At 44.2% G+C, this 14,217-nt stretch overlaps 1 protein-coding gene across 1 annotated transcript; it reads left to right on the top strand.

Moving 5' to 3' along the window:
• The first annotated feature begins 2,639 nt into the window (after positions 1-2,639).
• Positions 2,640-14,066, top strand: EPDR1 (ependymin related 1). Its single transcript, XM_033165702.1, has 3 exons — positions 2,640-3,010; positions 11,436-11,644; positions 12,896-14,066. The coding sequence occupies exons 1-3, from the start codon at positions 2,751-2,753 to the stop codon at positions 13,084-13,086; spliced, it is 660 nt and encodes a 219-aa protein (XP_033021593.1). The 5' UTR covers positions 2,640-2,750; the 3' UTR covers positions 13,087-14,066.
• The last annotated feature ends 151 nt before the right edge of the window (positions 14,067-14,217 follow it).

The following is a 14,217-nucleotide window of genomic DNA, read 5'->3' as shown; positions in this document are numbered from 1 at the left end:
TTGCAGTACAGTTATCAGGGACCTCGGCAGAGCATCCATAAGTTCACAGTAGTGTTCTATGAAGATGTATCCTTTATTAATGCAGCTCTTTAGAAAGAAAGAAAGAAAGAAAGAAAGAAAGAAAGAAAGAAAGAAAGAAAGAAAGAAAGAAAGAAAGAAAGAATAGTGCTCCTGAGAGTAGTACTTGGGGGAAAGGAGAAACTGGCACTCCACAACACAAGCGCTGCTGGACTAGAAGGGTGTACTAGTTGCTATAGGCAGGCACCTATTGGATAATGCCAGTGACGTCACTAGTGATGTAAAACACAATTATTTCGGCCATGTCACATTTGATTTTTATTCATTTGTATTATTCAATATGGTGAGATAGATATGCTTATCAAATTGTCTGGATTCATATTCATATTTGTGGGATGTGAAACACAGAGCAGTCGAGTACAACATCCCTAGAGTGGACATAAAAAGAGGATGTATGGACCAGCCAGTCGGAACTTCCTGTTTCCTCCTAGGCTGGGACAGACTTCCTCTACATGTGACCAGAAGTGGGGTTTGGTCAAGAGGTTATATTCATGTGTGACCCTTTAGATATTGCTAGGGTCTAGCACCCATTTGCTGTCACTGGTTATGCTGGCTGAGGCTGATGGGAGTTGAAGTCCAACAACACACCTGGGGACTACAGGTACTCCATTGCTGCACTAGTACTTCCCATATGTCATTGTACTGTCAAGTACTATGAGTACAAAGTACTAGCTGTAGTAAGAATAGTATTGTATGGGTTAACAATGGCAGTACACCCGTTAACATTTTGTGGATTCCCACTGTTAATTGATGTAAATATCATCTATCTTTTCTTCTGACCTCACTTTTTAATATTCCCCACCCCTTCGATCTGTTTATATAGCTGCAACTTAGTACTGTATAACATTTCATGCATCTGACGAAGCACACTCTGGTCCAGGAAAGGTTATGCCATAATAAATGTCTTAGACTTGGTTGTGTTGGCTACAGTAGACTACTGCAAGCCCTCTGGGCTTGGTATTCATAGACTAGAGTCGGATCCCAAACACAGAGCACAGGAAACTGCTGTATATCATGGGTCCACCTAGCTAAGGATTATCTCTAGCAGTGGTTCTCAAAGGGTGTGGCATGCCACACTGGATGCACAACCATAAACTGTATCCACACCATTCTCCAAGAGTGGTTATTACTCTACAATTCTTCAAGACATATTGCTGAGAACAGGGATTTTCAATTCTGACAAATATGAGAGATCAGAAAAGAGAAAGACTTCTTTGTGTTGATGAGATGAGTTTGTCTCAAATTAGTTAGTACACATACTTAAGGTGCGTATGTTTATCATCATATATTGAGAAAGGTACATGTTCTTATATAGCTGCATTGTTTTATACTTTCTGGGTTTTCCCATGGTCATATTATAAAGCAGTTGTGTTCTGTGTTATAAATCAAGCACTGCTAGGAGTTGTTTCTTTTTGTTTTCCAATGTGTTTCTTGGAATAAAAAAATGGGGGAGCAAATTTTTATTCTCAAAATATGGCCGCAACAAGAAAGAAGTTTGGGAACCACAGGACTATAGTGGCAGAAAGTGGATTTCCAGAGTTTCAGACGGGGCATTCTCAGACTTACCTGCAAGTGCTGGGCACTGAAACCGGGACGTTCTGCAGGTAAAGCAGACATGCTATTGTTCTACTGAACCAGAACTCTTCCCTCAAAAAATATAAGCATGATCTCTGTTTATTTTGAAAGAAGTCCTAGGGGCTTTACTGCCAAAAAAAATATTGTTCAGTGGCAAAATTGAGTTTGGTTCCAGACAGTGCTTTTTTTCTTAAGAGATGCTTAGAGGTGCTCCCATTTTCCTACTCATATTGAAATACTGCCCCTCAATGAGGCCAAACTTAGATTCACAATATGTTTAGGGGTATGCGTACCCCTGTGCCCCCCCCCCCCAAAAGCACTGGTTCCAGGACTAGATTGTTTGGTAAACAGCCACCACCCATGTCCAACATCTATGTCATTTGAAACAGGTTTGTGGGAAGTGGGGTGTTTTGGTTCGTTTTTGTTCTAGTTTTTATTGTGTATTTTGTGTTCTCATTCTGTATTTTAATGTTGTGAACCACTCTGTGATGTTCGGATGAAGGGCCACATTCAAATTTAAGAAACAACAACATCATCATTTGGGTTTTGGTTCGGAAATATGCGGTTTCCAGATTATATAGGCTACTGTTGGGGTGTGTGTGTTTAAAATCGTTTAATTAGGAACGCCCCACTAATCGCAGAGACAGACAACACACTTCAGTTTCGTTAGGAATACTGCATCCGACGCAGTATCGGGACCCCTTTTGGTGCCAAAATAATGGTGCGCAGCGACGGAGCCTCTCTTGGCGAGATGTGCTTCTACTCCGCTGCCGTTAGGAAGCGCAATACGGTGGCAGCGACGTTTTGCTGCCTTTCCAAGCCGAGGAAGGAGAGTGGAAAGGGCGCTCTCTTCTTCCCTGGCGCAGAGGAAGCAGAGAGCTTGTTGGGTAAAGAGACGGTGCCCGTTTGGGCTGCCGCGGGCTCCCTCTGCAGTCGCCGTCCCTCGGCTGGTTGCAGCAGCAGGCTCGGCCCCGCGCTCGCTCCCAAGCCGACCCAACCCGCCGGCACCGCCGTCCGAAGGGGCACTTGGAGACCGACCCGTCTCTCCTCTCTGGCACAGCGGCCCGGCGCCCTTGCAAGAGAGCGCGGCGAGGGACATGGCTCCGCTGGCCGCCTTCCCGGGGAAGCTGCTGCTGACGCTGCTTCTCGGCGGCGCCTTAAGCCTGGCTGGCGGCACCCCGACGGCAGCGAGCGCGCCGCCGGCCGTGCCTTGCCAGGCCCCGCTGCAGTGGGAAGGGCGCACGGTGGTGTACGACCACAGCACCGGCAGGAACACCCGGGCGGCCGTGTCCTACGACGGCCAGAACCAGCGCCTGCGGATCCTGGAGGAGAAGAAGGGGCTCATCCCTTGCAAGAAGTAGGTGCAACGGACGGCCGCCCCCCTCTCCGCGGCGCCCCGTCGCAGGTTCCTCCGCGCGCTCTCGGGGGGCGCAGCAGCCTCGGCAACCGAGGCGTGGCTGCCGCGCCGAGCGGGCTCCGGGGAGGGCTGTTCCCCCCCTTGGCCGCGCCTTCCGTGGGGTGGGGATGGGGATCCTCTTGCGAGCAGCCAATCTCGGCTCCCCTGCCGCTGTCTTGCGTATGGGAGCGTGTGGATGATGCGTGATCTCCCGGCCAAGCAACGACGACACAAGCCCACCAAGTTCCCCGGCCACGCTGGGGGGTGGTGTGTGTGTGTGTGTGTGTTTTCTCAGGGGGGGGGGGTGCCCTTCTTCTCTGCAGGCTTTTTGAATTTGGGTGGATGTCGTTGGAATGTGGCTCGTGAAGACTCCCAAGTCGGGGAGGGCTTTGCGCAGGAGTTCCTGTGGAGCCCCCAAAACGCAGGCGGTGTTTTCATTGACAGGGGTCGCTGAGATCTTGCAGGGTGTGAAACAGGATGTTGACAAGCGCAGTTTGCAGCAAATCTTTTGTGTGTGTGTGTGTGTGTGTGTGTGTGTGTTTCTCCTGTTTTGGATTCCAGCCACCCACGCCCCTTTCCAGGACACTCCATTTCATCAACCCTTACCCATGCACCCAGTAGAGATCTAAGTGACTGGAAAGATTCTACACTTATTGGGCTTTTTGTTTAGTTACCCACAACCCCACTTAGATTTCTCCCAATTCTCCCACGCAAACCCTATTTATTATTATTATTATTATTATTATTATTATTATTATTATTTTCAAACTTAAGAGATTCCCGCAAGCCTCTGTGTGGATGGTTCCATTTTGGCCATGTTTGGATTTATGACGGTGACAGATATTTGTGTCATTACTTTTGACTAGAACCACAATAGTCCAAACAAAATAAAAAAAAATTATTTCCATTAGCACCTTAGAGACCAACTAAGTTTGTTTCGTGTGCATGCACACTTCTTCAGATACAATAGTCCACCTATTGTAGAGACAGAGTCAACACATTAAAATATTAACCAGCCCATTTCCCCCCTTCTGAGTTTGTATCTTTGGTACCCTAGGCAGCAAACAAGGAAGAGGCCTATAATTCTTGCAGGATAATCTGAAATATATTACTTGTCTTCCTTCCCCACATGTTTTCCTTCTACAGTTCTTCCATTCAGATTCCCCCCCCCCCCCGATAATTTAATAGATACTTAGAAATGCATTGGATGCAGAACTGAGTCCATCCAATCACACTTATTAATATATGACTATGGCATTTAGCACATTTCTCTGCTACTCAAAGCAGTTTGTTTTACGATATTTATATACTGCTTTCCAACAATAATGGTTCTCAAAGCAGTTCACAGTAAATCAGATTTAGAAGCAGAGTGTTATAAAAAATATATATCCATAATTAAATTTCATGGAATAATTAACTGCTGTATGTTGAACTTGGTGATTTGAGAATGGGATGCCTGGGCTGGTCAGAAGCAGGAAGGGTCAGGGCTAGGATTAGCCTCCCTCCCAGGCCTCCCCAGCATATTTGTGTCAGTCCTCCTTCAGATCTGATAAGGAAGCACCATATGGCAGAGTGAAAATATAACAGCAAATGCCTGGAGAGCAGGAGGTACCTCTCAAAACAAACAGTGTGTGAGCAGGTGCCTCTTAAGTTGCTTAAGTTTAAGGATGTGTTATAAAAGGTGCAAATAGTTTCTCCTCTATTAAAAGCACAGTAAAATAATAATAATTTATTTATACCCCGCCCATCACTCTGGGCGGCTCCCAACAGATTAAAAACAGTATAAAACATCAAATATTACAAACTTCCCTAAACAGGGCTACCTTCAGATGTCTTCTAAAAGCCGGATAGTTGTTTGTTTCCTTGACATTTATGGGAGGGCGTTCCAAAGGGTGGGTGCCACCACTGAGAAGGCCCTCTGCCTGGGTTCCTGTAACCTCACATCTCGTAGTGAGGGAACCGCCAGAAGGCCCTCGGAGCTGGACCTCAGTGTCCGGGCTGGACGAGGGAGGTGGAGACTCTCCTTCAGGTATACTGTTCTGGTTCAGAAAACGTCACATTAACTTCAGCCGCTTAGGATTACATCTGAAATATTGTTTGCTCAATTGTGCTTCGGCGGTTTTTGCCTCCGGGTAGCTGTCAAGAAGAAGCCCGTCCTTCCTACACTAGTAGCAATTCCTACCAGTTTCAACTGCTTTCCCTTGAGAGTTATCCATGGATCACAATATCGCTCTGCAGAAGTGTGACCACCACCCCCATCTCTGCTTACCAGAGACAATGCACTATTGTTTACACCAGGCCCGTCCAATTCCAAAGAGACTGTGATCTACTGGAAGTATAACAAAATGGGCCGTGATCTACCCATTGTCATTGAGGATTGACCAGAGTTGTTGTGCTTTTTTAAAGGGGAAATGATATAAATCGCTCACCAAAAACTCCGTCAATAACTTACGCATCCAGCGCTAAAAACACCCATCATATTCCCAAACGCCAAGAGAAGATGCCTAACGCCGCCCACTTGACACGACGGAGGGACAGAGTGAGGGGGCAGAGACATTCATTCCCCAGTTTTTTTTAATCCCACAATCAATAAGGATCCCGCGATCAACCAGGATCAACGGGGATCTACCTGTCGACCTTGGTCGACCGGTTGAACATGTCTGGTTTACACCAATCCAAGAATGAAATAGATGATTTAAGAGTGGCTGATCGTTCATTGGCACTCTTTCGACTTGCACCAGGTTCCCAAATTGTAGATCTGTAGTATGGTTGCTAGAAGTGGGCTACCCAAGGAGTCTCCATCGTTGGAGACCCAGAATGGCGGGGAAATCAAAGGGGGATTTGAAGTGAAGTGAACTGATGGCATAACTTCCTTCTTGACCTTTGCAAACAGTGATTGAAAGGTGGGTGGTAGATTTAATTCACTTCATTTTGGGAAAGGGTGGGAAAAAAGTAACTTGGTAAGTGCAGCATTATTGATCATTATACTAGTCAGTTCTGGAAAACTTTGATCTTGGGAGATGTTGAGTCATTCTGGCCATTGTCCAGCTAAGCACTCAAGGATGGGACGAGCTCTGCACAGTTTAATGGAAGATCTGCCAGCTCTCTGGCACTGCTTTCTCCAACGTCAGTCAATTTGGCTTGGCACATAATCTGGTAGAGATACATGAATTGGTTTGTGGCAAGGACGATGAAAGAGCAGGAAATGGAATACTAGCATCCCCGCTAGTGCAGAATTGAGGGAACCCAACTGTTTAAAACTGTTTGGCAGTTGAATAAAACATTATTCTTTAGCTCCAAGGGACAGTTTATACAATCAGCAGAATCATGGAAAAGATTACCAAGCTGTAGGTAGAGTTCCATGTTTGAAGGCTCTCCCATTTCCTTCACAGTATGTTGGGGAGAAGGGTTCAGCCTCTCCCTCTGCCTTGTCTTTATAGGTCTGAAGTGCAGTTTCTTTTGTCTGTGAGGTGGATTATTCAAACATACAGAGCTCTATCTGCAGCCTGAAGTGATAAAGTAAAAGGTAAAAGTAAAGGGACCCCTGACCGTTAGGTGCAGTCGCGAACGACTCTGGGGTTGCAGCTCTCATCTCGCTTTACTGGCTGAGGGATCCGGCGTACAGCTTCCGGGTCATGTGGCCAGCATGACTAAGTCGCTTCTGGCGAAACCAGAGCAGCGCACGGAAATGCCGTTTACCTTCCCGCCGGAGCGGTACCTATTTATCTACTTGCACTTCGTGCTTTTGAACTGCTAGGTGGGCAGGAGCTGGGACCGAGCAAAGGGAGCTCACCCCGTCGCGGGGATTCAAACCACCGACCTGATCGGCAAGCCCGAAGTGATACAGTCTTCATCAATTATTCTCCGGATCGAAAACTACCTGAAAATGCCAAGCGTGCCTTCCTCTTAGCACGTTTCTCCCTTGCGTCCTGAGTTCGAGTGTCTTCAAAGCCCATGACACCTTTGGTAAAGGCTGTTCTCCAATTGGAGCGCTCGCAGGCCAGTGTTTCCCAGTTGTCAGTCTTTATACTACATTTTTTAATATTTGCCTTGAGACGGTCTTTAAACCTCTTTTGTTGACCACCAGCATTACGCTTTCCATTTTTTAAGTTTGGAATAGAGTAGTTGCTTTGGAAGATGATCATCAGGCACCCGCACAACATGACCAGTCCAACGTAGCTGATGTTGAAGAATCATTGCTTTGACACTGGTGATCTTTGCTTCTTCCAGTACACTGATATTAGTTTGCCTGTCTTCCCAAGTGATGTGTAAAAAAGGTCGGAGACACCGTTAATGGAATCTTTCGAGGGGTTGGAGATGGCATTTATAAGTGCTCCATGTTTCACAAGCATACAGTAAGGTTGGTAGTACAGTAGCTTTGTAAACAAGCATTTTGGTTTCCCTTCGAATGTCCCGGTCCTCAAACACTGCAATTCAATCGGGAGAAAGCCACACTAGCAGAGCTCAGGCGATGCTGGATTTCAGCATCAGTGTTGGCCCTTGTGGAAAGATAACTGCCTAGGTAGGAGAAGTGATTGGCACAATGCATGGAAGAATGTAGCAGTACCCACTGCTGGCATGCAGCCCTCCGAAGGAGAATGCAACTTTCAGGCCAAACAAGTTAGCCACCCCAAGCTACGCTCAGGACACACTGCGTATTGGGAGTCTGGGCTTTTGGATTGTTGGAAAAGCCCCAAAACCAACTTCGCACACAAATGGAGTCCAGTAAGCTTCCTTCTGCGTTTTCCTGCTGTACATTCTCACTTGCTTCTCCTGTGCCATCCACAGAGCATCTTCTCGTGCAACGGTGTGTGTGCATGCCAGCAATTACAAACAACAGAGTCCAGCTTCTTTTCTAATCTAGAAGCTTTATTTACAAGGCATAAATTACATCCCAGGAGAGACACAAGACATTTTGCCTTCTCCTTTCTCCGGCCAAAAACGAAAGAAAAAGATACAGAAACAACAAGTATCACATTACACAGAGTCTTCCTCTTGTGGGTGGGACGACCTGGTTGAGCTTGTTAACCATGAAAGCTCCAAACCTCTACAGAGAGCTGCACTCTTCATGATTTTTAAAAATAGATTGATCTTATTTCCGGCACTCTTAACTTTTAACTCTGTTTAATAACAGCATAATCCAAAATCGATTGAACCAATTGATTCAAATTACCTAGTCTTCAGATTTGCATTTTGCTTTAGGATGGTTTGATTGGTGGGATTATAGTCAATGGTCTTCGCCTTACATTTGGAGAGGGAGCACAGTAAATATAGATTTTTGAACGCTCCCTGGAAAGGGTGGTGAACTGGAGGCGGTAAATAGTAGCAGGTGTTGGAAGACCTAGAGTGAGATCCTTAAAGGTTGCCTGCGGTCTTTTGATTGAAGTGGGAAATATGGGAGATAGGAGGAATGTGTCTGAAATTGAATCTGGAGTGAGGATTCCGAAGGCGCCAGGTTCTCCGAAAAGAGCTCAAGAGAAAGATACAGAGATGGCCTTTCCCGTAGTATCTGTTAGAAAGAAACCTCAAAAGAGGTGCTCAACTCTTCAGGCAGAGGTGGAAAAATAATATTGATGATTATCAGAAAACCTAGTCTGCAGCTGAGGCCCATGAAGTGTATTGTGTATTGTGTGGTACACATGAATGAGTAAAACTGTTAAGTATCACTGGATGGAAACCATTAAATCTGGTATTCAACAACCTTCACTTGCTCAAAATAGGCTTTCTAGAGTTACACACTCTGGTGGGGCTGTATCAGATTTGACTGTACCTTGTTGGGTAGGACTGGACAATAGAAGTCTCCCTTGCTTTTCCTCACCCTGTAGCTCTGTCTACAGCCCAATTTCCTCTACTTGACTTGTTGTTTAATTCCCCAACTCTCCATTTTACCATTTATCTTGCTTATGAAGTTGGCTTGAAGGTAGTTAGAGGATTCTGTGCTATGGGGGCCTAACAGCTGTGCTTCAACCCTTTTCTCTTGAACCTGAGAATATGGCTGCCTCTGAGCTGAAGCAGGGCACATGTGTAGCCAATCTGTGACAATAGGAATGGAGATGGTGGAAGGGGCATTGAGAACAATGTACGGTGAAACCCCCACTTCTTCTGCTTCTTCTACCACAAAAATTCTGATATTTGTGGAAGATCCGGAATGGATCATCAATATTTTCATTTGTCTGGCATGTGCACAAACATAGGTCATGGTTTATGTGGGGACTCTGTTGCACCATTTCCCTGCCAATTTGCAAGCCCAGTTCAGAGGAGATGAGTGGCAGGTGAAGGCAATGGCACTGAATCCAAATATTGCCCACGATAGCAGTCTCTAGCTGAAGACAAAATTTCAGCACAGTAACCAGGTTTACCATAACTTGGGTGGGCACAGAGTTATCCTCATCTCCTATGCTCCCACAAGATTAGAATTCTGCAACACTAAGTATTCATAATGCTGTGGTACCTTGATCCCCAAATTTAATCCGTTCTGGGAGTCCGTTCGATTCCCGACATAGTTCGGAAACCAAGGCGCAGCTTCCGATTGGCTGCAGGAGTTTCCTGCACTCAATCGGAAGCCACGTCTGACGTTTGGCTTCCAGAAAACATTCACAAACCGGAACACTCACTTCTGGGTTTGCGGTGTTCAGGAACCAATTTGTTCAGGAGCTAAGCTGTTTGATTACCAAAGTAAAGGGACCCCTGACAATTAAGTCCAGTCGTGAACGACTCTGGGGTTGCGGCACTCATCTCGCTTTAAAGGCCGAGGGAACCAGCGTTTGTCCGCTTCCACAGACAGTTTTCCCAGGTCATGTGGCCAGCATGACTAAGCCGCTTTTGGCGAACCAGAGCAGTGCATGGAAACACCGTTTACCTTCCCGCTGGAGCGGTACCTATTTATCTACTTGCACTGTGTGCTTTTGAACTGCTAGGTTGGCAGGAGCTGGGACTGAGCAACGGGAGCTCACCCCATCGCGGGGATTCGAACCGCCAACCTTCCGATCGGCAAGCCCAAGCGGCACAGTGGCTTAACCCACAGCGCCGTCCGCGTCCCAAGGTACCACTGTACAACCAAGGTACCACTGTAATAAAAAAAAGAAATGAAAGTCTTATTTCCATGGACATGCTTATAACTCGGACATTTGTGGACTAAAGGAGCACGAAGGCATGTAAGGGAAAACACCACACTCTAATAACAGCAGACTGCTACAAAAGGGGCAGGCAATCAGCTGCAAATTCGCTCTTTCGAATGTTGGCTCAAACAGCAACTGTACCACAATAAAACGGTAAGTGTGGAAAGAGTACTGCCACAGAAAACTACATTTATTAAATCTGCCGTTGTGAGCACTTCCATGGAACAGAGTGGGGCACTCAGGATGCATGGCTGTTTGTTACATCGAAGTCCAAGAGCAAAGAATCAGAGTGAGCTCCAAATCTTTTCTTTCTTTCTGATTTTCTCCAAGCCTAAATACACGTTGTTAGAGTGGGGAGGCAATTTTCTTTATTAGGAGATACTAAAAAGTAGCCAAAAGAGCAGTCTTAAAATATACTGGGTTTTTGCAACCGGATATTCCAAGAGCAGGTCTTTGAACTTTTCCTTCATTGTGCCCCACTGTACTGACAATTCCTTCTAGTTTCCTGCTACTATTTAGGCTTAAAATTGCATCTGTCCAATTCATGTCCCACTCTTTAGGTTTCACCTGACTTGCTTTTGAATTCATGTCATCTAGAAACTAATAAAAGTGTGCTTTAAATCTGCTTAGGGTTATCTAAACACGCTCAGTAGGTTCACTGACCTTTTCCTGACCAAGAGAGAACTTGTAACAGTGACAGGCTATATTTGTAAACCAATATTATTTACAGGTCTTGTCCCCCTTGCTATTATATCTTGGGCCTGTCCTTGGGTGAAAAATAAATGTGTCATTCTTGATTTTTACTCACACCTGCTTCCTTAATACAATTAAAACTAGACTTTTTGTTTCTTTGAAATAGAAATGTATTTTTAGCCAGTCTATAATAGGAAAGGAAGTCCGCGTGTTTAGGCAGCAGTTGCCTTTGAATATTTTTGGAAGCGTTATTAACAGATAATGTTATGTATATATTGAAAGCAGTTATGTACTTCTTTTCAGGTGAATCTCACAGAGCATTTTACATTAATTTGATATTTATACCACACCCATCTGGCTGGTCCATGGGTTTACCCAAGACTCCTTGGATTTGTAGTTTGTCAATGGTGTTTAAACTCTCCTATTTCAAATCCCTTTCCTCCCAAGAACTACAGTCCTAAGGGCTCCCATGAGCCAGTTTAAACCTCTGGGGTTGAGATGCACAATCTGTCGCATAGTGATGTACACCCAAGAATTCACAGATATTACCTTTGCTCTTGGTCTGCCCCTTTCAGATTTTTTGAATATATCTACCTCTATAAAGACATGGTGATGTTCCAGATTGAGCAAGTGACAAAGCTGTGTTCCAAGATTGCCTTGACTGAGCCTTGGGATCCTTACGATATTCCCGACAACTCAACCTACGAAGATCAGAACTACATTGGAGGGCCTGGGGACCAAATTATGGTACAGGAATGGTCTGACAGAAAACCAGCTAGGAAATGTAAGCATGCTTTGGTTAATAAATTAATTGGGAGGGGCCTTTTCTCTTTTTTTGAGAGAGAGAGAGGCTGGCTGATGGAAATGGATCACAGAAGGGAAATTTGTTGTTGTTGTTGTTGTTGTTATTGGTGTATTGTTTGACATTTGATATGGTTTAAAATGATTTTATATGTTGTAAGTAGCCAACATGAGGCTACCAACATGAGTCTGACCAAACTGCGGGTGGCAGTGAAAGACAGGCATGCCTGGCGTGCTCTGGTCCATGGTGTCACGAAGAGTCAGACACGACTAAACAACAACACAACAAGTAGCCATGAGAAGATAGCATTTTGGGGCACACCCGAATCTCTGAGCGCCAATGCCTGCGTGTAACCAGGGTTTTGGTTGTCCTGGTTAAGCAATTTAAGTGGATAATCCTCAGCAGATCCAAGAAGAGCTGAATTAGCATTGACTTTTAAGTTGAAAAACAGCTTGAATTTAAAGCAAGTCTCTATCTTTTGGGACTAAAGTCCTCCCAAGGATTACTGCAAAGCAATCCCACAGAAACTGATGGGAGTTATTTCCAGACCAAATGGGCTTGACGATTGTAGTATTAACTCTTCATTGGGGGGAAATGACTTCTTCTTGCTGGCCTAATGAAAACTTGAAAATTATCTATGCTACTTTACCTACTTTACCCGAAAGTAGGAATTAATGGGGATATTATTATGAAGGCTGACTACGGTACTCTGACACCAGAGGGAAAACGGTTTATGAGAATGGAAGAAATATTTAGGTATTTGTTAAGATGCAATGTTTTTTATATATCTGAAATTGGAATCAGGAAAGTATAGGTTACAGCATAACAAAGTTAAGTGAAAAGAGGATATAAGAAGTTAAGATGTGGAATCTGATGTTTTATTAGATAAGAATAAGATTTAAAACTTAAGATATTTTGACTATGATTGTTAAATTAAGATTAGATGTAAGAAAGTAGATTTTACAATGTTACAAAGTTACTAAAGAAGATTAGAAATGAACGCAAAAGAGAGGATGCGAGGAAGTCCCAAGCTTAGGATTATAAAGAAGATGAGGAGAAGTAAATAATTGTTTTGTTTGTGTCTATTTTGTGTAGTTTATGTAGTGTCTGTATTTGTTTTTTGTGTATTTTTACTGTTAAAACCCAATAAATTCTTACTAAAGAAAAAAGAAAAAAAAGAAAATTATCTATGCTTTCCCCATAGAAACTCATACTTTGTGTGCTTTGTTGCAGTTGAAACCTGGGTTGGCGTATACACTGTCAAGGACTGTTACCCAGTGCAGGAGACCTACACCAGGAACTACAGCGTGACAACCTCCACCCGATTTTTTGATCTAAAGCTTGGGATAAGTGATCCATCTGTATTCACGCCTCCCAGCACCTGCCAGACAGCACAACCAAACAAGATGAGCGATGGGTGCTAATCATGGAGATGGGCTTTTACATGCAAACATATGTAATATAGATTATTATCATTCATTAATCCTCAGCTGCTGATGTCAAACATGGTGGTTGCGCTTTGCAGAATGGAGGGCTTTGGGAATGAGATCTCTCGTTGACTAGAAAAAGCGAGAACACCCATCTCTCCACCAGAGTCTCATTTAATATTGTCCTCACATTGTACACTTACCCGTGAAGCATTTCTTTCAGCTGCTGCAGTTTTGTTTGAAGAACCTGTTGGCTTATATTTCCCAAGAGACACATTGTGCTCTTTAAAGCATATTAAAATATCACGTGCATTTGCTCGTTTTGGAGAAATGAGCAGACTTTAAGACATGTAGCAGAGAAGGCATTTCCATAACATGCCACCATTAACCGATTATGTAGAGAGATTTCCTTAACGTCTTGAAAGTCGTTACAGTGAATGAATTTGCTTTTTTTGGGGGGGGGAGGAAATCAAGAATAACTATTCCTATAATAAGTGACTGGTGTGATGCTACAAATACTACAATGATGCCCAAGTGTTCTACTTAATACTGCTTTCATGGGATCTGATGGGATTTCCCTCTTTTATGCACCCCCATATTAAATATGCTTTGTTAAAGCAATGTTCCTTTGAATTTATGCAAAAAAAGGATTGCTTTACTTGTTTAACAGTCTCTCATTGAAAACCTATAGAGCTGGTGTCTTGTCAGAAATATATATTTGGCAACATTAGATATATTTAGGATTCAAGTGCACTGCACCCAATGAATATATACCGGTATATATACACTATAGTATTTATTGTATTTATTTGTAGTTAACCTCTGCCAACAAACTTCAACTGTTCAACAGTCCCTTGCACTGAAGTCTGCTGCTATTCATGAGCTTTGTTCTATTTTTAGGATTGTTTTAATTTTGTTGGCATTTGTTTGTAAGGCATGTGTGAGTTTGGTTTTCGTCAGAGAAAGTATGGCGCGAATAAGTCAGTGGGGGGCGCTCTTGGAATTGCAGGGGCCTCTGTGTGCTTGGCAGTCAATCTGCAGAGCTCTGGACTAAGCTGAGCATTGGTATTATTTTAGGCGTCTCAATGAAATTGGGGGTCATTTACCCTTAAAGGTAAAGGGACCCCT

This window comes from Lacerta agilis, chromosome 12, assembly GCF_009819535.1.
Source record: "Lacerta agilis isolate rLacAgi1 chromosome 12, rLacAgi1.pri, whole genome shotgun sequence".
Lineage (NCBI taxonomy): Eukaryota > Metazoa > Chordata > Lepidosauria > Squamata > Lacertidae > Lacerta > Lacerta agilis.
Note: the sequence above shows the minus strand (reverse complement) of the source record. Positions and strands in the feature narration are given on the sequence as shown.

Excerpts from the sequence above, each read along its gene's own strand:
- EPDR1 (XM_033165702.1), top strand. The coding sequence starts at position 2,751 with ATGGCTCCGCTGGCCGCCTTCCCGGGGAAGCTGCTGCTGACGCTGCTT. Across the intron at positions 3,011-11,435 it reads GGGCTCATCCCTTGCAAGAA|ATTTTTTGAATATATCTACC; the intron begins GTAGGTGCAACG and ends TGCCCCTTTCAG. Across the intron at positions 11,645-12,895 it reads CAGAAAACCAGCTAGGAAAT|TTGAAACCTGGGTTGGCGTA; the intron begins GTAAGCATGCTT and ends GCTTTGTTGCAG.